Source organism: Trematomus bernacchii, unplaced genomic scaffold (assembly GCF_902827165.1).
Source record: "Trematomus bernacchii unplaced genomic scaffold, fTreBer1.1, whole genome shotgun sequence".
In the NCBI taxonomy this organism is placed as follows: domain Eukaryota; kingdom Metazoa; phylum Chordata; class Actinopteri; order Perciformes; family Nototheniidae; genus Trematomus; species Trematomus bernacchii.
This window is the reverse complement of record NW_022988050.1, coordinates 18,127,841-18,154,886: the sequence shown is the minus strand read 5'-3', so window position 1 is coordinate 18,154,886 and position 27,046 is coordinate 18,127,841. Positions and strand designations below refer to the sequence as shown.

The following is a 27,046-nucleotide window of genomic DNA, read 5'->3' as shown; positions in this document are numbered from 1 at the left end:
GGTTAAAAACAGTAGTGGAGCATTTTTCACAGAGGTGAGTGAATGGAAATAGTCATGTTCAAAGTAAACAGCAGGCTGCTCTTCACACACCCACGCTGATGAGTTATCTGCACACACACACACCGGAGTAAGTCGTAACAGTGAGTGTGTGTTACTGTAGGTACGAGCATTTTTTCCACCTCCAGCGCTGTGTGCGCAGGCAGATGAGAGGATCTCTCATTTCTTTCCTCCTTTTAAGTGCTGACCTCTCACAGCTCGGGCGGCCAAATATTTGCCACAACTGGGAGACATTCCTGGGCACTCCCCTCGCTCTCACAGGCCAGGAACCAGCAGGAACTCAAAATGTTTTCTCCTCTTAAATGAAGACGTCAGAAGTCAGGGTTTAAGAATGACAGTATCCTAACTGTGGATGCAGGTACATTAAGTGTGTTTAGGAACAATCTGAAGATACGTTACTCCACAGAAAGAAATATCAGCAAAAATGTTTTGCAAAAACACAGACAGATACTAGAAGATAAGTGTTTTACATTTGTCTGCAGATGCATCAAAACATTAGTGCAGTTCACTGTACAAAAACCTTCCTACAATCTGTAACTGGATAAAACCGGATCACTTTGAGCTTGAGCTTGATTAACTCTGACTTTCTTAGGGTATATATATATATATATTTTTAAATGGATATGCTCTCAAAAAAGATCATTTCTAGTATTAGAATGTAAACTAGTAAAATCATTTCATTGTGGATTATAAATAACGTAAACATCTGTGGGATGATGTCTTCATTTTAATATGATAACCACTTTATTTAAGAAACCTCATAGTCAAAATGAACAGAACCCGTGCTGTGTTTCTTGATCTAAAGAACCAGACACCTGCATTTATTTTCAAAACTGACAAACTTTATCACATATGAATTGAATATAACGTTTCCTGAATGAGACTGCAGCACATCACCGATTAGTTTTAAGGAAGGGATAATGTGCAGCGAGGCGGTCATTATTGGAAAAAGAAGACCCGACAGGTTGATCACGGCCCGACGCGAAGCGGAGGGATGTTGTTGATAATGCGGAAGTCACAGCTTGAATAATATCAACCTGAAAAGAATATAAAACTCTGTTTCACGGCACACCAACGGCTGGAAGTCTGACAACAAGGCAGCTCTGATTGATGTTTTCTGTGACTGATGTACAGTCGGTTCAAAATGTATTTTCCACAAGCAAGTCCTTAAACACGACAGAGCCCATACCGTGTTCCTGTTCGTGTTTACTTCCTGTCTGTCTGCTTCTGTTGATTTATCTGATGTCCAGAGCTCCGTCTTTTAACATCTTTTCCTTTCTCTATCTTGATCCTCCTTAGCAACAGTCATTATACTGCTTAACAGTAGTCTGTACTACTGTCATATTGACCTCTGAAATGTCCGGATTGACCAATCAGAATCGAGTATATAACTAAGCCATGTAATAATGGAAGAGATATGAGGGGGTCAGTGGCAGACTGCTCCGGCTCTCAGCAGCCATATTTGTTCACATAGCAATCTAAGCTTGTAAACTTGTCCCATCTACTGACTCTCAGAGCGCTTCTTCACTGCTGTCATGGGTTTTATTCTCTACAAGCAACAAAAGGAGTTGAAGGATTTGTAAAAGTTAGCTTCCACTAGTTAAGCATCTGGTGTGTTCGCTGGTCTCTGGTGTGGAACATGGAGCCAGACATATGTTCCTGCATGTGAAAAGAGTTCCACTTGGATTTCCCCGATGCTGCTCTGCACTGCAGCTACAGCTTTATTCAACAAACCAGTGTAGTGATTGAAGTGACCACTTTATAAAAAGGAACATCTATGAAAGGTTAATGACTCTATAACTGCACTACTTTATAGACAACATACAAACACAATGTTACAACTCTCATTGACTTGTGTGTCCTCTCTATTTGAGTTGTTATCGAGTAATACATGTTGCTAATTCACAAATGGGTTTCTGACTTCCTAATAATCCATCCCGTCTGCAGTTAGACATATTTATAATGCATCCATCAAGAGATTTAATAGTGGTATCTGCAGTTGAACATTTCAATAAGTCATTGATACATTTCTTTTTTTCCATCAATTTTTTGGTCTCAAATGGTCAAAATCAGTCAATGGCATCGACACCCAGCAACCAAACATGTGTTCTCATTAATGTTATTTACTGATCAATTGAGTTTTAGGACATGATCTATTATTTATTTACCTTTCAAAAGTAATTATTTGCAACCTATAAACCCCCATCATCCCTTTAACTTGTGCAAGTACAAGTCTTACTGAATGGTAGCAGCATAACTAACAGGCTCAGAGTCTGACCTCAGACAACACATGGAAACAATACACATGTTGAAGTGTACCATGTACTCTGTGGTACATCCTGTACTACTGTGAGTTTGTTATGTCCACACAAAAGCTTTGGTAGAATGACTTCCAGCCTGTGTGTGAGTTCACTGAGAAGCAAGGCCAACTATGGCTGTTTATTAAAATCATATATCAGCCAGTCAGTGTCATGTGATGCTAATAAGACAGAGACCTACTGTATGCTGCGCAGAGGGTAATTCCGTTGTTGTGTGGGAGGATTTGACTTTGACTTGCTTTAATGGAATGTGCCCTGCCTTAAAGACATAAAAGCCAAATGCATTTTATCTTCCTTGGATGTCTTCACTCTGACAAGATTGATATCACTGAAGGTGCACAGCAGTCTTATTGGAATCATCCTGATAGCAGTGTTGGTCCGATCCACCAATTTGGTCCAGAATAAAATGTCTGCCTTTTGGATAGCTTACCAAAAATGTGGTTTAGACATCCCGGTTCCCCTCAGGATGAATTGTTATAACTTTTGATCTTCTGACCTTTCATCTGGATCAACATTTTGATTTGTTCAATACTTTAGTTTACTACCAAATATTTACAAAATGAATGGCATTCCCATCAGCCTCAAAAATGTCACGCTACTAGAATTTTTAACTTGAATACAATAATAATAATTCAAAGACTATAGTCAATGCATCTTTGGACACCCCCGCAAAAAGACAAAAAAGGTCCTGTAGGCACATCAAAAAAGATATGGTTTTCTTTTGAATGAACAGCCTGCACATAGTGCTGTACAGAAAGATTTACAGAACCAAAACAAAAACATTTGTAAAGACATTATAAGTATGTCAATAATTACAAATGTGCATTAACTGCACCAAGTTACAGGACCTTCTCTCACTGACATTTCTAAATAAAAGTGCTATAGATTTCTTTAACATATAATATATCATTGAAGATAAATTGCAGTATATCCAACTTTATCTTACAAGCTGTACTCTCTCACAGTCTGAACTGCTTGTTCTCCCTGAGGACTGCATGGACTAGAGGCTGTGTGTTTAAAGTCAAGCTCTCTGACTAATTCTTAGAAGTAAGTAGATGAAAACTAAAGCCTGTTGTCACTAACAACCTCCTCGGGTATTCCAAACCTGTCCCAAACATGTTGCTTTCAAGGCAGCTTGTGTGATGATTGCTGTATGCATGTGTAATATGGATGAAGCTGTAGTAGTAGTCTAGAATAATGAAGTATATCTGTTTCTCATATCCTCCTCCATGGTTTGCTAGGGAGAAGTGTAGAGATCAGTGGCTCCTTTTGCTTCATCTGTACAGACCCCTGGCGTCCAAGCTGGGGTGTTTGCCCTCTCTGCATTTTGTCAGTCCCTTGTGTACTCTATCACATCTTCCTTTAGAGTCTCTAGTATGACCATATGTCCACCAGTGGCCTTAGATAACTAGTTTGAAGCTCTCCATACATTGAGGTATTCTTCTTCTCACATGCCCAAACAGTTGCCAGGCACTTGTCTCATTTGGCTTAATGTGCCTTCTATAACAATACGTCACTGGCGTTTACTCATCCCCATACAGCTGCAGTCACACACCACCAGGCCTGTATGGACAGACTGTGGTTCGTTGGTTGACATCATGGAAACAAGCACTGGTGATAATTGTAAAAAATGCTTTGATGCGCAACTCCACACTGTTTTAGACCTAAGAGGTTCTTAAAATGGTTGGCAGTCAGTGGAGAGGTTGTAGATGACCTGGAGTACTGATACAGCATTGGGGGCGTGGCCTGTTCATTCCTATGAAAGCTGCGAAGTTGGGCATGAAGCCATAACGGTCTGATTTTTAAGAACAAAAGAAACTGGATCATCTATGAGTCTGAGTCCATAGACAATACGCACTTGTGTTTTCATTAAGCCCTGCCTCCAATCCACAGTGTCCCTGCTCAGTCAAATGAATGGAGAGGAAAAAGAACTCTATGACTTTAAGAGCACCACCGTCTGGACACTACGAACATTTACTTCTCAGCCCTCACTCCTTTGATCACCTGTCCCAGGAGTGAAGCTGTCTCTGTCTCTGCATTTTTCTCTGTTAAGCTTTAGTCCAGAGGATTGAGTCTGTTTTTACAGACAAATATAGTGCTCCGCCATACCTTCAAATCATCCATGTAAACCACTGACCCCCCATTAAGTGTCTCTTTCAATTTACTTTGGAATTCTCCAGAGCGCTACAAAAGGCAAGCACTGCCAGAAGCTGCTCGAAGCAATGAAATCAGAATGTATATGCACCTTCCCAGATTTGTTCAGGGCTGGCATTATTGGTGCACACCACACATTACATTAAGTGAGGATCCATTGGTCTGACCAATTCCATCTGGACTTCATTGTGCTCCGAACTGTGTCTCCAGGAGCACATTTTGTCATATTGACATAGACTCATGAGCTGAAACAATACCAGAGCTGCTGTCATGGCTGGTAATAATCCTGACATCTCCTTGAATGTAGATCTTGTAGGATCGCTAAGCTAGCTTCTGCAATTTAGAAACAATCTGTGGGTTTTAGATTGAAGTTGTTGACATTCGAGAGCATTGGCCATGATCCAACATTTGGCAATATGGAATTGATATGTCTACAAAGCAATATGATACATCCAAATATATCCATCATATCACATTTTTATATAGTTTCACAAGTTCATCGAACAATTGAACTATATTTAGCAGATAGGTAATATGCTTGATGGACAGGTGTGTGAGGGACACCACTATCCTGATCACTGCAGGGAGTTGTCTAATAACACATGATATCTTTTCACTTCTCACTGTAAAAAAACTCTGTGCATTGACAGTCAAACTTTATAGTAAAAAGGGTTATGGTATGCTCCTTAAATTCACAGTTGAGACATTTATTTTTTACAGTATATTTTATGATAAAAATGATATATTGTAAACCTGTTTCTGGTTATAAGCCATAGTAAATATGGTTTAATCACTCTTATTAAACCCCAATTCTCACCACCCATCTTCTCCTCCTTTCTCAGGGTGGAGTTCCAGAACAAGTTCTACTGCGGCCAAGGCTTCAAGTTTTTTCCCTTCTCCTTCGAGAGCATCCTGGAGGGACGGTTTGACGAGTGACCGGCCTCAGCATGAGCCAGCAGAATCCCCCCCACCCCTCCTCCTCTGTGTATGTGTTTTGTGTGCATGAACCAAAGTGCAGTCCGCTGTCACACTCTAGTGGTCATTTGTGAAACTGTTATTGTGTGTGAGCTATAGTGTGGTCCTTGTGAAGGGTTTTTCCAGCGCACATGTGCCAGGCTGTACCCATACAGGAGCGTCTATTGCTGGGGCACAGTACCCTCACTGTTCCCAGCTTTCAGTCTGTTCACCTCGCAGTAACAACATCTCCTCTGCCAACATCTATACCACTGAACCTCTGCTGTCAAATCCTGTCAAACTGCACCACAGTTTTGATGGAGCAGGTTTTCTCAGAGTGGTAAAATACTTCTAACCTGTGTTTTGTGACGGTACCCAACGCATACTGCATGTACAGCTTGGGATGGTGAGGCAGTGGAAAAACCCTATAAAGATGAATCTTCTGAAAATGACTGGAAGTCCAGCTTTTACTCATCTGAATTCAGATAATCTACTTACCACCATTGTAGAAAATCCAGTGGTAAACTTGAAGTTTGAGTGTTGCTCTGTCCAAAAAATGACAAATTATCAGACAGTCCATGGGAATAACAATGAATATAAGAATAACACAAGGTGGAAGGTCTGTCTAAACACTAAAGGTCAGATGAAAGGTATTTGAGAGAGAAATAAAAACTGCATTATTAAGTTTATAAGCCAACATTTTGCTTCATATTTGAGGTGCAGTTTTTCTAATCTGAGTAATAACTACAAATGACAGTCAAGTCCTATAAACTGGTATCATTCAATAATGTGCTGCCCATGTTGTGTGGCCAAAATGATGACATAGCTCAACACTCAAGTGGGGTTTTTGCCATGAAATGTCGTAAAAAGACACCCATATAACCCCAACTTTATAGAATCATAGTATGGATCAGATATATGTGTTGCTTTTACCATTAGTGTTATATTGGCAGAAGATCAGGAATGTCTTTGATGAGATGAAGACAGGGTGTCCTCTGATGATCTGCCACGTCCCTCTGCTCATTCTGTGTTATTGGTGTTGTAAACCAGTGGAAGAACTGAAGTCATGCATTTAGACAAAAGGGAATTATTCGGAATGACTACCAGTTGCTTTAGAAACGTTACGACGATATTATCAAAGACTTGTGACACAACTTCTTTCATCTATTGTTTTTTAAATGTACAATACTTTTCAAACATATCTGAGCTTTTTTTTAAAGGACAGTGTGCAATACTTTGAACAAATGATATAAAGGCCAACATCTCTATTCTGTTCAAACTGAGGCACATTAGAATCATAGCAGCAATCAAGTTAGTCTAATGACAGTGTTTTCCATTTTCCTTATGTTATGATTACTTTTAAAGTGTTTACATTAAATGTTTTAATGTATTTACATTGCAACGACACATGCAACTGATGTTGGTCAGTGACAGTGATGTGGAAGTGTTTGTGATCAATAATAAACAGACCTGGGGATTCATCTTGTGTCCTGTGTTTTTTATTTATTTATTTATTTATCTATCTATCTAGGCAAAGAGGTACAATTCAACTGCTTAACTGTTTTGGTTTGTATTAAATTGATAGTTTCCAAAAGTGCAACAATGCATCACACATAACAATAATTTTGGACACAATCTCCACTGAGACCTGCAAAAACAGAATTCAGGCTTCATTCATTGAGCTATTCATTTGGTCCTGCTTGCAAGCTTTTTGAATAATCTAAAAACGGTTTTCTTTAAGAGTTGTGAAGAGAACTGAACATTGTTATGTGATACCTGCTGTATGTCATAATCGCATGGTGAACATACAGGGTGGACTGCTACTGAAGCACTGCGTCATCACGGCCGGCAGAGGGCGCTGAGTGCAACTGAGAAACAAACAGCAATCACAGAGCGGAGTGGAAGCTGCGTCAAGCTCACCACAGTTAGCTCAGTCAATACCGGACATTGTCAGAATAAAAGCATACTACTGCTTTCGACTGAAATTACAAGATATTTCAATCGGTCTTATTGTTTTTGTTATGCAGTTACACCTTTACAACGATAATAACGATGGAAATGTTTTAATCGGACTCAGATATTTGATCAAAACACCCCTCTTCCTTCCCTCAATTGTATGATGAATTGGAAATGGGGGACCCTGATGTAAACAAGACGAAAGTCTTTCTCTGGTCTGCATCCCCTTAACAATTGTATGTTTTGAGCTGTACTGTACTGTACCCAATATACAAGCTGTTAATAAACTTTTCAATCAATCAATCAAACGCCGCTTTTTAGCCTTATTTTATTTTTGAAAAACCGGAAACGCATAGTTATTATCGTTGGTTTAGTTTTCCGACAAGAGTTTAGTGGTTTGAGGAATGTTTGGTTTACTAGAAGTAGACGGGCTGGCAGAGAAAGTAACTTTGTGCTGGTCTAAGGTCTTCTTTATAACTTTCTGACACCAAAAAAGGCAGAAGAGGACCTACTAAACTGGTGTAGTTTTATTTAAAGTCACTTTGGAACAAAAAGGAGCAGCGAGCCCAGCAGTGGATCCGGTTGCATTTAGGTTATCATTCAACATCTTCACAACCGTTTTTCCAGTTAGCTGGTTGTGTTTCAGTAAAGCCAATGCTTTCGTCCTCGCCATTCAGGGAAAAATACGTCAAATGTGTCTTCTGATATTTCATGGTAAGTGCTGCTGTGAGGTGCGAATGTTTTTCTTTTAAAGCTGTTTTTTTCTTCCAAGCCGAACTCCACTTTAAAATCCTTCCATTAAGGAGCGGTGGTTACATGCTGACTTTTGGGAACAGTGGGACAAGAGGTTTGACCGTATATAAATAGAACTATACTAATCTTCGACATTATATATGTTAATCATCAATCGGCATATATATTTAAAAACGAATGTATTTACAAAATGGTTTTGTATTAACATACTTCAATGCAAGTGTAACGTAAAGCATCACCACATGTAAACGTAGGCTACATGTTATAAACATGAGCAATAGTTGGGGAAATATACTTATGCCGAATTCAACCTTGTGTCGTTTTGACTCTTCAAACCACTTTGCCATAGTTTCAACCTGTTTGACTCGCAGGTTACCAGAGCTAGCTCCAGTGTTGGCATTAACCAGAGTAAAGCATGGCTGCTGCTGGACTCTCAGTGGAAGCAGGAGGCTACACTGTGCCCTTTAAAACCTGTTAGGTGTGGTGGAAATAATTGTTTGTGCATTTTCAGCTTGTAGTCTTTATGAAGAGGTGTCAATGGTACATTTGCCCTTTAGGCAAACTTTGACTGTGATTATTTTAAATCTGCTGTTTCTATCCATACGTGTCCTGGTTAGAATGTACTAATGTTGAAGCTTGTCCACAGTATGCATGTTCATTTTGAAAACCTTTTCCTCATCATTTAGGCAATTATCTCCAAAACTGAGATTTCTTTATGAATTTCTAAAGTAAACAGGATTTTCACGAGTAAATCTCATGTATCCAGTCATATGCTCAATAAAACCCTTAACACATGCATTTTCACCAAAACATTACAATTCAAAAATATATATATTTCTGCATAAACAATGCTTCTGCAAGCTTTATTTTTATGATCATATGCACAGTGGTGGGGTTTGTGGAACTTTAACTAACAAATATTATTGTTTTTTGAATAATCTGTATATTATTTTTATACCAATTTTCTGTCTTTGGATTAGTATTTAAATTGATGTAGGGATAGTGGTGGTCTAATGGATAGTGAGGTGGGCTGAAGATCGAAAGGTTGTGAGTACAAATCCCGCCAGGAACACCACCACTAGTGTGCACTTGAGTAAGGCACTTAGCCCTTAGTTACTCCAGGGAGAATGTCCCTGTAATTGGTAATTGTAAGTCGCTTTGGATAAAAGCGCCAGCTAAATGAAATGTAATGTAATTGATTGATTGAACCCTAGCTGTTTAAAATAGCTCTGTAAAGCAGAGTTTATACCCATTTTCAAATTATTACATTTTTTGTATCTCTACACTGTGGTATTACTACTTTTACTTCAGCAAAGGTTCTGAGTACCCGGTCCACTGCTGAATGCAGCTTGTGTCTGCTGAAGTCTTGTCTCATTGAATCTTAAGAGTGTGAATATGCCTCTTTAATACTTGTATCTTCCCCTTGTCCCTGTGCAGGCTTCCTCCTGACGGTGTGAGGATGGGTCAGGGTGGTGTCGGCAGTGGCTGCAGCCCTGGAGGCTGATGAAGACGCTCCATCGGCCAGTCAGGATGCATATAGCCTCAGTGGGTGTCAGCAAGTTCTGCTTCCTGTTCTCCCTGGCGTTCTGCGGCCTCCTGCTCCTGCTCATCCCGGCCCTCCAGCCCCAGGCCCGCCAGCTGGACCTGCCTCAGCCCCGGCCCCAAGTCCGCCCCGCTCCGGAGGACCACCGCCTCCGGGCTCCAGGAGGGTCTGAACACTCAGAGGAGACTGACTCGGCAGGGTGGGGCAGACCCATCCAGACTAAAGGGATCACACATGAGATCCACAGTCCCAAAAGAGGGACGGACTCCAAAAAAGGAGCGCTCCCTGGGGGAAAGGGTGGTAGAGTTTCAGGGTCCAGACCACGGGACCTGTTGGAGTTAAAGGACATTTTTATTGCAGTAAAGACTACCAGGAAGTACCACAAGTCCAGACTGGAGCTGCTGATCCAGACCTGGGTTTCCCGAGCTAAAGAACAGGTGAGGAGGGCTTCTTTATTCTTCTCCATATATCAGTTCATCACAATATGATTCCATTGAAAGATGATGATCATATTGAATTATTTCCCAGCCCTACTGAATTCCAACAATGGAGTGCAGCGCTGTTACACTATTGGAGTGGAAACAGACTTTCACAAAAGACTAATAATTTGTTTTCATCAGCATGTCAACTTCTTTAATGAGTGCTGAGATTTGAGGTGCTTCCAGCATATTCTATTACATATAACGTTTTCTGGCAGCGCTGTGAAATAGTAGATTGACTTTTCTTTTAGGGTTTTCAAATGAAGCAAATTGCATGACTTAGGTGTTTGATTGGAGAACATGGCACAGAGACACATTGTGATGATGTAATCACACCTCTATCTGTAGTTGCAGCCCTGAGTCATGGATGGATAAAGTGAACTGAACACAGCGTTGCAGACGGGGCCTCGTTTATTCATATGAACGTTGGTCTGCGACTTATCAACACAGAATTGTCTTTCACATCCGTAGAGTGGTTCAGAAATGAGTACCAAAGTCTTGCGTGCTTCCATTTTCGCAGTGACATCTCTTTCCCAATGTAAGCCAATAGGAAAACGTTTCTTTGGGCCTAAATGACGTAACAGATTGACACGGAAGTGTATCCCCCTGAATACTGGGCTTTGCAAGTATACAACTTGGCATCATTTCCCAAAATAAATCTCATTTATATGCAGCTCAGAGTCCAAAACCCCAAATCCATTTGCTAACTGCTGTGGTAGTTAAGCAATACAAGCACTCTCCATAATGCCTGTTACACAAGAGCTGAACCATCCAATATGGCTGCCGGGGGTGGGCCCTGTACAATAACTCATGAGTTTATTAAAGATGTCCGCTGCATACTGACAACAGGTCATAACATTCGGACACATATTCATGCAGCTCACAATCTGTAAAACAATGCTTGCATGAGAACTATAGGATCTTATGGGAAGTGGTGACGTTTGTAGAGCTGCAACTAATAATAATGATTCATTATCAATGTATCTGTTCAGAGAGCTTTATAAAAACAACCTGAAAACACTGAGGCCAGATGTTGCTTTTGTATTTTCACACTGGCGTATTACTTAACTTAAAGTACTTGCATCAAATTCTGAACACATCTTTGAATAAATAAGCACATTCCTGCAGCACAGAGTGGATGGTGGTGACGGAGCAGCAGGGCTCCAGCACCACCATCAGCAGCTCTGCAGTTTACAGGCTGTCAGGGCTGATGGATCTGACGGAGGCCTGTGAACACCCTGTGTCTGTGGTCTGCTGGTGTTCAGGGTGTTGCCTTGTCACATTCAGAGATTCATCTGTGATGTCGTTAGTTTGATATTTAGTGGAACCACAGGACATTTATAAGACCATAAATCTTTACTCTACCCTCATCTGCCTTGGGTCAGAATCACTATCTATTTAACCAAGTTGTTTATAAGTAGCTGTGCCAACAGAATGTTCTGCAATTCCTGGTCGATGTGCTAATGAAGCTGCAGTGATGCAAGAACAATCTCAGACTTGATCTGACACTCAAGTATTATCGTATTTAAGCAAAATGCAACAGTGAAATTAAAACAGACTAAATGAATAAGGATGCGTTCATGAAGCATGTGACTTAACAAATAATACTCTCCTCATCACTCCACACAGTTCTGATGTAACTCCTCACTTTAATACATGAAACTAACACAAATGTCATTTTTAATTCCAGTTTCCTCAGTTATAGAGTTTGAGTTGTTTGAGGGTAGACTGGCGCTGTTTAAATGAAGTCATCTTGTTGTGCCCTCTTCTTCTGCAACGGATTGCTGGTTCTCTGACTGGAGAGTTGACACCCTCTGCTTTATATGTCCATAACTAACTCATAATAACCACATAACGTTTGGGAATTTGATAAGCATTCATTCTCTTTAGCAGATTTTCTCGAATTTTGATTCAAATTTGCGATATATTTGTGTGGAAACCTGACGATTGACAGGCTAGTTTTAATGCTTCAAGTCTCTGAACAAACGCTAAGTCGAATGTGAATAAATACTTTTTGGCTTTGGTAGTCCTAAGTACTCCATACATTACATTACATTTCATTTAGCTGACGCTTTTATCCAAAGCGACTTACAATAAGTGCATTCGACCAAGAAGATACAAACTTGAAGAAAACAGAATCATATAAGTACATCAGGTTTCATAGAGCCAAACCATTTCAAGTGCTACTCAACTGGCTTTAGATAAGCCAGTCCTTTATTAGTATGTAAGTGCTTAGTGAGTTTTTTTTGTTATTGCTCGAAGTGGAGTCGAAAGAGATGAGTTTTCAGACTGCGCCGGAAGATGTGTGGCCGTTTGGCTGATGCAGAGCGGAGTGCACGTGCTGGGGTGTATGGTTTAAAAAAGCAGTTCAGTCTTGTCAAGGTTGAGCTTGAGGGTGGCGAGCAGACATCCACTGAGAGATGTCAGCTAGACAAGCAGAGATGCGTGCGACAACCTGGGTCTCTGAGCGGGGAAAGGACAGAATTAATTGGGTGTCGTCAGCTTAGCAGTGGTATGAAAAACCATGCGGGCTAATGACTGATCAGAGCGAGTTTGTGTACAGAGAGAAGAGGAGGGGACCAAGAACAGAGCCCTGAGGGACCCCTGTAGATAATTGACAAGGGTCGGACTCTGACCCTCTCCAAGTTACCCTGTAGGTGCGGTCTTTGAGGTATGAGGTGAGGAGGGAAAGTGCAGTGCCTGAAACTCCAAGTTCTTGGAGAGTGCGAAGGAGGATCTGATGATTCACCGTGTCGAATGCAGCAGACAGGTCCAGAAGGATGATGACAGAGGAGAGGGAGACTGCTTAGCAGTGTGTAGTTCCTCAGAGACAGCAAGGAGAGCAGTTTCTGTGGAGTGACCTGCCTTGAAACCAGACTGGTGCGGATCCAGAAGGTTGTTCTGATGGAGATAACAGGCGAGTTGTTTAAAGTAAGCGTTCAAGTGTTTTAGACAGGAACGGGAGGAGAGAGACAGGCCTGTAGTTTATAACATCAGACGGGTTGAGAGTGGGTTTCTTTAGGAGAAGGTTTACTCTGGCCTCCTTGAGACTGTTTGGAAAGTGACCAGAAGTTAGAGAAGTGTTGATGAAATGGGTGAGAAACGGTAGAATATCAGGAGCGATAGTCTGAAGGAGGTTTGAGGGGATAGGGTCCAGAGGACAGGTGGTAGGACGGGCAGAGGTAATGAGGGTAAGAACCTCACTTGGAGAGAGAGGGGAAAAAGAGGTTAGTGTGTGGGTGAAAGGTGGGTCAGGTGACCCAGTGGTGAGTAATGGTGAGTCGGAAAATGAAGAACGAATATCATCAACCTTTTTTTCAAAGTAGTTAACAAAGTCGCTTGGAGGAGGGAGGAGGGATGGGGGGGGGGGGGTCAAGGAGGGTGGAGAAGATAGAGAATCGTTTTTTGGGATTGGAATAGGAAGAATGGATCTTATCTTGAAAGAAAGTGATTTTTGCCTGAGAGATCGAAGAAGAGAAAGAGGAGAGGAGAGCCTGATAGGTTAGGAGGTTATCAGGGTGTTTGGATTTCCACCATTTCCGCTCAGCTGCCCAAAGGATGGTTCTATTATATGGTCCATACAGATGACAGAAAGCACAGTGAGCAGCTCTGTATTGAGAGCTATTAAAATCAGTTAGTAAGTCCCTGCACAAAGAGCCTCAGTGTGGAGGGAAGGAGGTTCAGCAGCACTCTGCCTCACTTCACCCATACATGTCAGAGAGAAGAGTGTGTGCTGCAGTATGAACAGCTCCACTGTGAGTCTGCTCTCTGTTAGCTGTCAACTGTAACTAACATGTACTGCTGGGCCTGTAGCCCTTTTATTTTACTGCCCTCAGGTCAGTAAAGTCTTCCCCCTGTGATTATAGCTGCTTGTAAAATTAAAAGCGGCTGTAATGTAAATCTGTTAGTGTGGCTCTTCCAGAAGATGTCACCACATAAAGACATGGATGATGGTTATTTATTAGAAGCCCAAGGTCAAGTTCAACAAGCCTCTTGAGTGTGTCATTAGAAGGTGAGGGGGGGTCAAAGCCAGTCTGCACGGTCTGAGAGGCCTCTCTCTGTCTGCTCACTCTGTAAGGGTGTAGCACGTTTCAGACACAAAGGCTTTACATAGGGAGTAAGACACGTAAACAAATTAAGCAATACAATTCATAAAACAGAATGAAGGGAGTCAACATTGGGAAAGCAGTAGATTCTTGGAGAGGTGCAGAAGCATTATATTATAATGCAGCAGTAAACAGAAAGGTCGGGGCATACCTCGGGTGTTCTGGAAGCTTCTTCCAAATATTGGAAGCCAATGCAGAGCAGAGCCATACAGAGGTCTGTGTACTACATTTCACTATTGAGTGGTATTATGGCGCATTTCCACCGCAGGCCTCGCTCGACTTAGTACGGTTTTGTTAGGCCTCGTTAGGACTGGCTCACTTTATGGCGCATTTCTATTACAGTTTAGAAACTGGGGTAGTATCTATAGCAGGGGTACTCAAACTTTTTTATTAAAGGTCCAGTTGTGAACTTTATAAAAGGTCACTGGTCCGGATCAACGCCCCCCCCCCCCCCCCAGCGGAGAACCGAAACAAAAATTAAGAAGCAGTTTCTTGGCGCCCGATGCATGGGGCCCCCTTGAGGGGGTTTCCCGACATGTCGTTGCAGTAAATTAAAGGGTGTTTCATGTTGTCGTTGCTGTGGACCTTCTTAATCTACCTTCTTTGGGGGCCCCCTTCTGGTCCAAGCACTTGCCTGTCGGTAAACGGCGCCCCTGTATACACGCACACATTCAATACATACTGTACATACAGTATGTCAAGGTAAACTTGCGGTTAACTTGCTGTCTGCTATGCGTGTCACGCTCGCGCACACAAGTAAATATATATGCACGTTCATTCTCACAACGCGTCAGACACAAGACGCGCGTACAGTGGCGTCGCCTGGCCTGGGCCTCCGGGGCTTTAGCCCCGAATGTTTTTTCTGTAGCCCCGGACAATTCTCCCTCAATAATATAATACATTAACCGTGCTTTACGTGAACCTCATCATGACACAAGAGAGGACGGCAGCACTGTAATTTCCCGTGTTCAGTGAATGCAACAGAGGCATGACACCAGACCAATCAGAGAGTTGCATGGAAATAAATGTGTGCTTGTGTCATTCAAGCTCGGCTCTGTGTGTGTGTGGCAATAGCGCATTTAGTGTGATAGAGAGAGAGAGAGGGGGAGGGAGGGACCGGTGCCAGCAGGGACCGTGTTGTTAGCATCTGGTTAGCTAGCTGCACTAACGGACATAAGGAGCTGTTTGTTCCACAAGAAGCTGGAGGAGAGTCCTCTCCTCTCAGACTGAGAGACTCAGGTGAGCTAAAGGACTCTATGAGTGTTTAGATACTTAACTTTAGTCTAAGTTATCTCAGTGGGTCTCAAATGGTTTGGTCACAAATTATTCAAAAGATTATTTCCGCGGCACACCTTCATATGATCATTATAGTTATAAAAAAAATAAGAGAATAAAGGAAAAACAGTTATGAAATACTATATGGCAGTAAAACAAGAATAGAGTTTAAAAGGGGAGTGATTAGTAAAATATCCATAAAGAAAAAGTACATCTGTTTACAGTTCTGCTTCATATGGGTGTTGAGAGAGGTATCCATAGATCTCTTCATTTTGCTCTCAAAGTGCGCCAGATTGATGCATTTAACTTCAATATTTAAAAAAAAATCTTCCCGGGGGAGCATCCCCCCGGACCACCCTTGAGGAGGTGAGCCCCCCAGACCACCCTTGAGGAGGTGAGCCCCCCACTCATAAAAAATACCACTTTACCCCTGCCTATATGCCGTGAGCTGATTATCGAGCCTTCATTGTAACAGTCGCGGGTGTACTGTGTGTGTGCGTGTGGGGAGTGTTGCAGTAAAAAAATGCCACTGTAGTGCCGCCGCCACTGTGGGCTAAGCCCCGAATGTTTTCAGGTCCAGGCGACGCCCCTGCGCGCGTACATGATGTACATGAATTTATCAGAATCAGAATTTTTTTTTTTTTTTTATAATGGGACACAGGGTTCGGTCCGGATTGATTTGCAGTTCGGTCCGGATCCGGACCTTAGTCCGGAGTTTGAGAAGCCCTGATCTATAGTAACGCAGTGTAGGCGGAGCCGTGACGTCATCTTCAATGAGCACCCCAGAAAAACAACACAGCCGTTAGCTGTTAGCACTCAGAGCTCACAGCTCCTCATATATGTTCAGAAACTAGACAAAAGTTAAACAAGTACAAACCACAGACTGTCTGTGTCATGGCGAATACAGTCGCTGGTTTATTTATGTCTGTATAGGCCGTTGTTGTGAGTGTGGACGGTCGGAGCATATACTGCGTTAGCTTAGCCGATCTCCATTTAGAAAACACGCATTTTAAAAGGTTTTTCGCCTGCCGTCTGTCTGCAGACTTGTCAAAGCATTAATTCATGGTTTTTACTAACCGGTATCAGTATGTTGTTACTTCGGCATCATTTTGAAACGTGTATTACAATTAAATCACGGTCAAATATGTCCATCTTGTTGTAGTTGTAGCCCCCTTGCCAGCGATGCTCTCTCTAGTTTAGCATACTCAGCCCGACTCAGCCTCGTTGTCTCTGGCCCTAGAACCACGATTTTATGGGGCCAGAAAAACTGTGAATTAGGACCCGCTAGCCGGTACTACGCTAAGTGGAAACGCAACCAAAGACGGGCCGCTGACGTCACAGCTCTCCGGGGGGCTCTGCGCTGTAGTGGAAACGCGCCATTATTGAAGCTCATTGATGAAATGGTCCAAACTGTCAATGTAGCAGTTCATCTTTCTGTCATATGTTTGTCTAGTTGAACTTGGGTTTTATGCACAACAGAACCTTAAGAAAAACAAAAAGATACAAATAAACTTCCACATGTGTTCAGCTGAGATTGTCTGTTTGTTTGTTTATCAGCAGGATTACGGAAAAACTACAGCCCCGATTTTCATAAACCTCTGTGGAAGGGTGTATTACATTTTGAAACGGATACCATAGCCAGAAAGACACAACTCCAGTGATATTAAATGTTCTCTTTTATTTTGAATGTGTCTTGCACTATTGTGTCTACAAGCAAACTATGGAGCACTTCATATTGTCCCAGTATAAGACAATGGATCAGTTTAACGGTGTGTCTTTGTGTGTTTCAGACCTACATCTTCACTGATGGTGAAGACAAGGAGCTCCGCATGAGAACAGGTGGGAAGCCGGACAGTTCTCGTATAATAATAATAAGAGCAACATGTAACACCTTTGTCTGTCTACTGTGTACAACAACTTGTACTGAAATAATGAAAAACATACACATAGGCAATTATTAAAAAAACAAACATGGAATATACAGTTGTATGTCAACAGCAGCATGTAACTGAACTGCTGTCCCCCTCCAGGAGTGAACATCATCAACACTAACTGCTCAGCCGCTCACACCCGCCAGGCTCTGTGCTGCAAGATGTCTGTGGAGTACGATAAATTCATAGAGTCTCAGAAAAAGTGAGTGAAAGTGATCTGATTTGAACAGACAAGCGGTTTTTTGTTTCTAATATCTTAAAAACTGCTGTTGTACGATAGATAGCATCACTATCTTGCATTTCTCCATGTTCTACAATGCCATTTCCAGTGTTAAGAGATTTGCAAAATAAACTGTTGCTTTTGTCCTATATGGACAATCAGCATAACACTTCATTTTAACCAATCTAAGTGTGTGTGTGTGTGTGTGTGTGTGTGTGTGTGTGTGTGTGTGTGTGTGTCAGGTGGTTCTGCCACGTGGATGATGATAACTACGTGATCCTGCCCAGCCTGCTGCAGCTGCTCTCCACCTACCACCACAGCCAGGATGTGTACCTGGGCCGGCCCAGTCTGGACCATCCAATCGAGGCAGCAGAGAGGGTCAAGAGTGATGGATCGGTCAGTCTGCTCACACTTCATCAGGAGATCCACAAGAGACAGATCAAGTCTTCAAAATGTGGAGAAAACTGTGTGATGCTGCCTTTCAAACTGTTCCACCTCTTCCACCTCTAACAGCTGACTGTCTCTGTCTCATTTCAGGTGTCGGTTAAGTTCTGGTTTGCAACAGGTGGAGCAGGTTTCTGTATCAGCAGAGGCCTGGCACTGAAAATGAGCCCATGGGCCAGGTAGGTCATGGAGTCACCGAGTGTTTATGAACAGCCCTGTGTGTTAGCTCTCATGTAGCTGAAGAAGGAAAATGTTTACAAGAATCTCTTCTGATAACCCTCAGAGAATGTGCCTGGACTCGCCTGAGCTCCAGTAAGCTAGAAGGTGTTGATGGAGACAGAAACAATGACAGTTATGTTGAGAGTAACATATCCAGTGGTGTAATGTAACTAAGTACATTTACACAAGTACTGTACTTAACAAAAGAAAGGAGGTACTTTACTTGAGTATTTTCACATTCTGCTACTTTATAATTGTACTCTAACACATTTTGTAAGCAAATGTTGTACTTTTTACTGAACTACATTAATTTTACATATTTAGTTACTAGTTACTTTGCAGATGTATTTGCAGTTACTTTATATTTAAATCAACACACATTATTATATGTTATTATAGTTGTGCTACCCAGTAGTACGTCAAGTATTTCAAATAAACCCTGCTTATACCAAGTGCAACATTAAAGTGATGAACACATGAATGCACCAATATTTATTTTAAATGTTGTGCTTAAAATTGTCATTTTGCATAAGGAGTACTTTTATTTTCGACACTGCTAATACTTTTTTACTTATACTTAAGTAACATTTTAAATGCAGGACTTGTACTTGTAACTGAGTATTTTTTTACACCGTAGTATTGCTACTTTTCCTTAAAGTGGACCGATCATGCTATATTTGAATAATATAATGTAGGACCATACCTATATAAGGCATATTTATACTTTTTTTTTTTTCAAAAATACCAAACAGATCATGCATTTTAGCCATGCCTCATTTTGCTCAATTTGACATTTTGTAGCCCTGTTTTTGCAAGGGCTGATTCAGTGAGATCAGCACCATCTACAGGCCTGGCATATGTACTACAGCGTCTCCAGCGCTTTCGAACGGCAATGGCCGTGGCTGTCTCCTCCTGATTGGTGGAGTTGGCCCAATAGCCGTAGCGCCACTGTCCTGACGTCAGGACAGTGTTCAAATCTGGATCAGTTTTTATCAGATCCGTTGCAGCCCCTTTTTTAGAGATTTGGGTATGGAGGAAAATAGAGAGGGTTGTGTTTTCTGACACTTGGTGAGTTCCCTGGAACACCGGGGACACATATTCATGTATAAAAGACGTACAAAAGTGTATTTTGCAAGATAGGTCCCCTTTAAGTAAATAATCTGAGCACCTCTGAACATATCGGCACTGGCCCAAATAAACATGTCAGGGATATGAAAGGCCAAAAGGTATGCTCTATGATCTGCTTGTGATGTGAACTGTTTCAGACTGATCTCTGTCCCGTTTTCAGTTTGGGGAACTTCATCAGCACAGCAGAGAAGATCCGGCTGCCAGACGACTGCACCATCGGCTACATCATCGAGGCCCTGCTGGAGGTGATGCTGACACACACACACCTCTTCCACTCACACCTGGAGAGCCTGCAGAAGCTGCCCACCGACACCGTGCTGGAGCAGGTCAGTGGACACTGCGCTCTATCGAAGTTTCTCTGCCAAATCTAGCATCTTCACCTGAATATCGGTCATCCTTTTCATCAAATAAAAATGTTTTATTGTAACATATTGTTATTGAATGACATATAAAGATTGAATACTTGTTTTTCCTGAGCTTTTATCGTTTGCTCACTTCACTTAGGTTGACGGTATATTTATTCTGTTTTGAAACAGGTGACTCTTAGCTTCGGAGGCTTTGAGAACAGAAGGAATGTGGTCAGCATTGTTGGGGGCTTTTCACTGTCGGAAGACCCCACAAGGTAAGCATTTTAACAAGGACTGATATTAATGATATGGCCCTTTGCTCCTCCACACACTGCACATTTTAAACTAAACCTCTATAGACTGGTGCAGAGATTAGCTATTTTTAAAGGCAAACCCAAGAAGGTGAGCATTGCAAGGACTCCCTCGACAAAAAGCAATGGGATTTTTCACTGGGTTTTGGAATATTGCAGAAAATAAGCTTTGAGGCAAACACACGTTTAAGATACTTACACGGTTTGTTCAGCAGGATAATCTCTACATATTTACACCACTTTAATAATTGTTGAAGCCTGAAAGCTATCACCAGAAGAAAAAAGCTATATTGAAAGTAGTTCTATAAATGAACTACAGGACGGTCACATGGCTGCATATCAACACCGCTAAGCTAAAGGCGGCTAATGTTCTGCGTGATGATGTTTAGTGGTCTCCTTTCAGACACTTGTTAGCAAACACTTTTTTTTATCAAATGTAAAAGCTTCGGGCAAATCGACAGTGGGATTTTTGCAGATGTATTTTATGACTCGTAGAACAAAACATGAAAATCTCTCCACCTTGTGTTAAACACAGACCTTATTTCAGGCATCGAACCAAAAACAAGTTATAAAAAACTGATTTTGAGATGAGGGAGTGGTAGTGGTCAAATACTAATAATAATCAATACTATACTATTATACACTAAAATGAGTTCTAATTCATTAGACTGTTAGACCTGGCATTGTCCTGAGGCAGTCTTCAGTTGTTATATTTGTAAGAGCTGTTTATGACTAACCAGTCTGTCTAGTTTGGGTTATTGTAGCCCTAACTGCAGCATGTAGACTGAATGTTCCTGTCACATGTGAGACAGTGGTTATGAGGAGCTCCTCTAACAGACTCTGCTCTCCTGGCAAGTCTTTTCACCAGATTGGCAGTGGGGATTTGCTCTATTTCAGCCACAGTGCATAGAGAGGTCACTGATGGCAGCCAGCCTTCAGTTCCTGTCTGAGTGTGTGACGAGGCTGAGGTCAGCGCTCTGTGTAAGATGGAGAATTAATGTATGGAAGCCCATTTCTGCCACATAAAATTAAAATGTTTATCCTGTAAATAATTTCATAATTCAAAATTATGACTTATTATCTCATTAGTATGACTTACTATTTTATTATTGGGATGGAAGCTCATTTAAAGGTAGGGTAGGTAAGTTTGAGAAACCGGCTCGAGATCGCTAGAATTTGAAAATACACAACCGGAGAAAATCTGCCACTTCCTTACAGAGCCCCTCCTCCAACACACACGAACGCGCACATGACCAATGAGGGCACGAGATAAGTTTGTGCACAGATGGAAGGCTGACAGGCAGGTAGGCCATCCAGTTATTTTAGCCGGGCCGGCTAAAATGATTGGTCGTGCTTTTTACAGTACTACGGCTTCCACAGATTACATTTTTTTTATGGATTTTTTGTCAAAGCACTTAAGATATTCATTGCTATCGGGATGTTAAGAGCATTCCATGGAATATAACAAAAAGTGTATCTCGAGCCGGTTTCTCAAACTTACCTACCCCACCTTTAATGAGTTACTGGATGCATTTTTTTATTTTCTGTTAAATCTGATTTGAATAAAAGACACAATGCAGTTTGATATTTTGTATTTCTGGTGAATTGCTTAATGATACTCATTTCCTTCACAGAAATGCCTTTACCCAAACTGATATTACTAAGGCCTTTGTGCTAATTGGAAGTTTGCTCTTGTGAGAAAAGTGAATCTTTCCCTGCTTCTCTTCCTGCAGGTTTAAGACAGTGCACTGCCTTCTGTATCCAGATACTCACTGGTGTCCAAAACTCCAACATCACCCCAGAACCTGAAAGCCTCTGTGTTTCCATCCTGCAGCACAGACTCCTGCTACACATGTATCCCACTGCCTCCCTCTGCCATGTTTGGATCTATGTGACAGTTCTGAAACTCATGTAACAGTCTATGAAGGATTCTGCAGTATTATATAGAGCCCCTGCTCTTTATCTGAGGGTGTGGAGTGTTCAATGAAACCAAAGGCCTTCACCCACAAACCACTGACTTTAATGTGAGTTAACACATACTGTTGACATTTGAACCTAAAGTCAATGTAAATCAATCTAGTTTCTTAAGAATTAAATATTGTTGAGGTACTTTTAAAGGAGTCTGATTGAGATGTATTGAGATTATCATAATGGTTTGGTCTCAAACATGAACTGAACTGATGTTGCATATGACAGAAAGGACAGAAGCCCTCTGAAGAAGCTTCATATTCCACATGGCCAGGCACACGTTTTTTTTGTAACTGTTACAGTTGGATGCCTTGATATTTTCAGCCAAATAGCTCCATCATTATGGTTTTGCACTACTTTGACCTTGTCACTTCCTGTTTGTTACTGTCTGTAGTTACAGTGTAAATATGAATGATCATTATGTATTCTGTCTTTGCATAGGTTGTAGTTTTAGCTCTGCATGCGCTTCTTTAAGGCAGAGATGATTAGTTTGATGGAATTAGTGGAGCCAAAGATATTTCTACTACAGCTGTTACATTTGGTTTGGACATTCATGGTCCAAAGTGGGTGCTGCTAATGATTTAATTGACCCCTGACCTTTTGTTGTGCAGTGTCAGCAAGTCAAAGTTTCTGAGTCACTGGGGTCCACACACATACAGTCATACATAAAACAAAACAGCTAATCATTTCATGTAGTTAACAATCCATTATGACGTGAAAACAAAGATAAGGACACAGTTCAATTGTTACTCTTAGTCTGAATATTTGAAAAATACCTGCTAAACTTGAGAATGTTAGCCTTTCATCTCAAGCCAAGTTGTCCCTGAATGCAGCCTGAAGGACCGGCTCCACGAGGACAAATACGGCAAAACGCATCGGAGTAACGCAAATGCAACCGCAAAAAACCTTCCGTCCCCACGCAATATACACCGGATTGTGTCAAGCTCCACGAGACGGCTCCGTTTACTATGGGCTCAGAACAGTCTCATAATACACACATGCACACAGAAGGATTCACACTTGTATTTCATGATCCGCAAAAGGATTCACACTTGTATTTCCGGATCCACACTTGTGTTTTTCAATGCACACACAAATGTGTTCCGTTTCATATACATGTAAATAAAATCCAAATACAGAAAAAAGTTTTACATATGTATTTTTGATCCTCACATATTTGTTTTCCGTTTAAATCCCCTGCACCTACAAACACAAACCGCTTTCTGTGCATGGATCGCTGTGCATTCGTGTGTGGGTTTTTTGAGACTCCCCTGACGGTGACCCGATTCGTACTTGTAATTGTTTCTATCTATAGCCAATCAGATGTCTCCTCAATTCTAAGCCAATCACATGAGCGCGCCCCCACGAGGGTAGATTTCTTGCATTCATGTCACTTCATATACGCATTTTGCGTAGTCCGGAGCAGGGTTTCCGCGGACAGAATTTAATTTTACCGGACAAATTTGAAACTTACCGGTCATGTTTCAATAATAATAATTATAAGAATTGTGTAGCAGCGTTTCCGTTAGGTAATTACCGGACTATGACCGGATAATAACACGGGAGTAAGGATCATCTCTTTTCCTCTCTCCCTCCCTCTCTCCTGACAGCCCGTCAGTTTCTCATGCAGCTCGCTAAAATTCACTCGCGTTTATGTCCATATCGATCAGATCCAGCTCTCCTGATCGGCCTTTATAGAGAGCACCGATCAAACTATTAAGAGTGAATATCGGCCGATAATGACCGGCGGGGCTCTCCCCGTTGACAGTTCACTGTCTAGCACTGGCTTCGTAGTGCACTGATCGATTAGGCTAAGCTAACCTGTAGCTGCTCCCTCCACACTCACAACAACTTCATACAGACATAAATAAAGCAGCTGTATTCGCCATACAGGAAACACACATTTAAAACAGTTTTGCCTGCCGTTTTTGTGTACACAAGCATTCATTAATGGTTCGGAAAGTGGCACTGTACCTTAATAATATAAAGGCTTGTATTTGTGTGCATTTCCTGCTCGGAAAGTGGCAATGTACTGAGAGTGGAGGTGTCCTGAGATTAGCGCCTGCAGGCAGGCTCCATGGACCTGTCAGCTCCGGACAGCGCAAAATGCGTACATGAAGCGCTACGTCATGAACGCAAGAAATCTACCCTCGTGGGGGCGCGCTCATGTGATTGGCTTAGAATTGAGGAGACATCTGATTGGCTATAGACAGAAAAAATTACAAGTACGAATCGGGTGACCGTCAGGGGAGTCTCAAAAAACCCACACACGAATGCACAGCGATCCATGCACAGAAAGCGGTTTGTGTTTGTAGGTGCAGCGGTTTTAAACGGAAAACAAATATGTGAGGATCAAAAATACATATGTAAAACTTTTTTCTGTATTTGGATTTTATTAACATGTATATGAAACGGAAAACATTTGTGTGTGCATTGACAAACACAAGTGTGGATCCGGAAATACAAGTGTGAATCCTTTTGCGGATCATGAAATACAAGTGTGAATCCTTCTGTGTGCATGTGTGTATTATGAGACTGTTCTGAGCCCATAGTTTACATCCAAACGCTGGAAAAGCTGCAGTACATATGCCGAACCTGTACGTGGCGCTGTAACTTCCTCCACAAAAGCAGCGAAGAAGAATGGCTGTCATGGCTGCACTTCTGTGTATTCTCCGCGGTGGGGGCCGACAGAACCGGGCAGAGTTTTTCGCCGGTCAGCGTGTGTTAAAGTTTAAATCTTCCGGACAAAATTATAAAAGTGCCGGTCAAAGGTCTTCATTGTTATTTATTGAGCTTTAAAACAAATGAATAACGACGATATAATGATATATAATCATCAAATACACGGAGGCTGTCTCTTTTTCCTCTCTTCTGACAGCGTCAGTGTCTGTCTCATGCAGCAGCTGATCCTGTAATGAGTGACCCGACAGTAAAAATGAACATATTTATAACTAGTTTAGGTAGTTTGAGAGGTAATTAAAATAGCTAAGGGTGATGATCTGACTTGAAGTGTGTGTTTTGCTCCCGCTGCATCACAGCGGCAGGAGCTGCGTGTCTCCGTCCTGTCAGATTAGACTTCACTCGCGTTTATGTCCATATCGAGATAAAGATAAATAATCTGAATTCAAGGAGGAGCTCCTGTAGATGTTGCACAAAGAACTGTAGCATGGTCAGTAGCGACTGGAGCACGATAGCAACCCTGCGGGGGAGAGGCGGGGCTATGAAAACGAATGACCGTATAGGCGACTCCACGGCCCCGTTGGACCCCCCAGAGCGCTCCGTTCCCAGATCTATCCACCTTTGGACCCGTTGTCGTTTGCGGGGTCTGTTTCTACGTTTCCCTTACGGCGTCGTCGAGCTTAGAGGGCTATACGCATGAGAAATATGCGGATTCAACCCGTTTTCGTCCCCGTGGAGCCGGGCTCTCAGAGTAGATGCATAGTCATTTTACATTACAATACATGTTTCTTTTGAATCCCGTGAAAAAGTTGTTAAGTGCCTTATTAGCCGCAGCCATTCTTTACTCCACAATACGTCCTTGCAGACATCACCTCTCTGACTTTGACCACTGTTACTCATTTCGGACTTCAGGTTTTTCCTCTTAGCTGACTTGTATTTTGACAAACTGATTGTCCAGAATCCCAACTTTGATATTCCAGTCCTCAACAAATCCCAAAGCCCTGTTCACAAGTTTGTATGTTTGGCAAACTGCAATTACTCTTTGGCTCCACCCACTCCAGAGACAATATTTCTGCTTTTAAAAAGTGTTTTTCTAAAACACTCGACTACCTTTTTTGCACACACGACTAGAATCCAAAATCCGGAGCATGTGTTCCACTGCAGGTCGGTGGAGAGTGTTTTATAAACCCTTTACTGCTGATGTATTGTGTTGTTTCAATAACAATAAAAACCTTTCTGCATTGTCAAATTGTTATTGTGGAATTGTGGAGTGTATGTATACATCGGGTTAGTTTGGATAATTGAACAGAACAAACCGATTGGCAGTATTCTAGTTAATGACATAATAATAAAATGGCTGATTTATATGAGCTGATTACCCACAACCTCCTGGGACGTTCCTCCCTAAACCTCTGTTAGAGAGCAGATGAGTTAATGTGGAAAACACTGGAGTACATGTCTGATTTCATGAAGATGATTTAGTGCTGAGGGACTCCTATATCACAAACTGAGTGGATATGGATGACGAGACTAAGGGTGTGTGTGTTTACTGGTGATGATCTTCTGTGTGCTCGCTCCCAGAGGAGGGACCAGGGCCCTTTCTCATTTCACTAATTTCGAACCCTCGGTCCTCCGGTAGTGACCCGGAAATGGATTTCAGCGCGCCATGTTGAAGGACATCTCATTTCTCTAAATGCACTTCGAGGACCGAGCATCGAGGAGCTATAACCGAGGATACACTGGGTGTTTCTCAATCGCGAGTACGCTTGCTTGGTAGCACATGTCTGCCGAGCATCTTGCTTCAGAAGCGAGGCAAGAATACTTCCTGCCATTCGGAAAACAAAGAGTGGAACAGGCTAGCAAGTGTGCAGGTGTGCATCATATGATAGGCCCCGCCTTACATCTTCCGCCACAGATTTGGGGAAATTGGTCCGTGCGCAAAGCATTGTGGGGATTTTAAGACCGCGGAGTCTACTCCTGTGCAGCCTCGACATTTCTCCAAACGGAGTGCGCCGGGCTCGGTAGATTTCCAAGTATGCTGGAGATTGGAACAGTACTTCGGCGGCACTCGATGACGTAGTATGCTTGAAATAGTGGCTCTGCAGCAGCTTTACTCGCGATTGAGAAACACCCACTGATGGGTCCTCCACGCCAGTCCGCGGATCCTCGGCGGATTTATTTCCGGCAACAGAGATGACCGCTCA

General features: G+C 42.1%; 2 protein-coding genes across 6 annotated transcripts in view; both read left to right on the top strand.

Annotated features, from left to right (window-relative positions):
• Positions 1-6,964, top strand: part of LOC117473353 (V-type proton ATPase 116 kDa subunit a-like) — a 53,435-nt gene extending 46,471 nt beyond the window's left edge. For all 5 annotated transcript variants that reach the window (XM_034118910.1, XM_034118913.1, XM_034118912.1 and 2 more), the window contains one exon: positions 5,372-6,964. In XM_034118910.1, the coding sequence (XP_033974801.1) occupies positions 5,372-5,465 (94 nt within the window). In that variant the 3' untranslated portion in view covers positions 5,466-6,964. The remainder of the gene's footprint in view (positions 1-5,371) is intronic.
• An 856-nt stretch (positions 6,965-7,820) lies between these two features.
• Positions 7,821-22,628, top strand: rfng (RFNG O-fucosylpeptide 3-beta-N-acetylglucosaminyltransferase). Its single transcript, XM_034120113.1, has 9 exons — positions 7,821-8,153; positions 9,630-10,172; positions 17,386-17,434; positions 17,626-17,728; positions 17,989-18,142; positions 18,284-18,369; positions 19,698-19,863; positions 20,074-20,159; positions 21,929-22,628. Exons 2-9 carry the CDS (start codon positions 9,696-9,698, stop codon positions 22,002-22,004), a joined length of 1,197 nt encoding a protein of 398 aa, XP_033976004.1. The 5' UTR covers positions 7,821-8,153; positions 9,630-9,695; the 3' UTR covers positions 22,005-22,628.
• The last annotated feature ends 4,418 nt before the right edge of the window (positions 22,629-27,046 follow it).

Coding starts and splice junctions, on each gene's coding strand:
- rfng (XM_034120113.1), top strand. CDS start 9,696: ATGAAGACGCTCCATCGGCCAGTCAGGATGCATATAGCCTCAGTGGGT. Junction 17,435..17,625: donor GGAGCTCCGCATGAGAACAG/GTGGGAAGCCGG, acceptor GTCCCCCTCCAG/GAGTGAACATCATCAACACT. Junction 19,864..20,073: donor CCGACACCGTGCTGGAGCAG/GTCAGTGGACAC, acceptor GTTTTGAAACAG/GTGACTCTTAGCTTCGGAGG.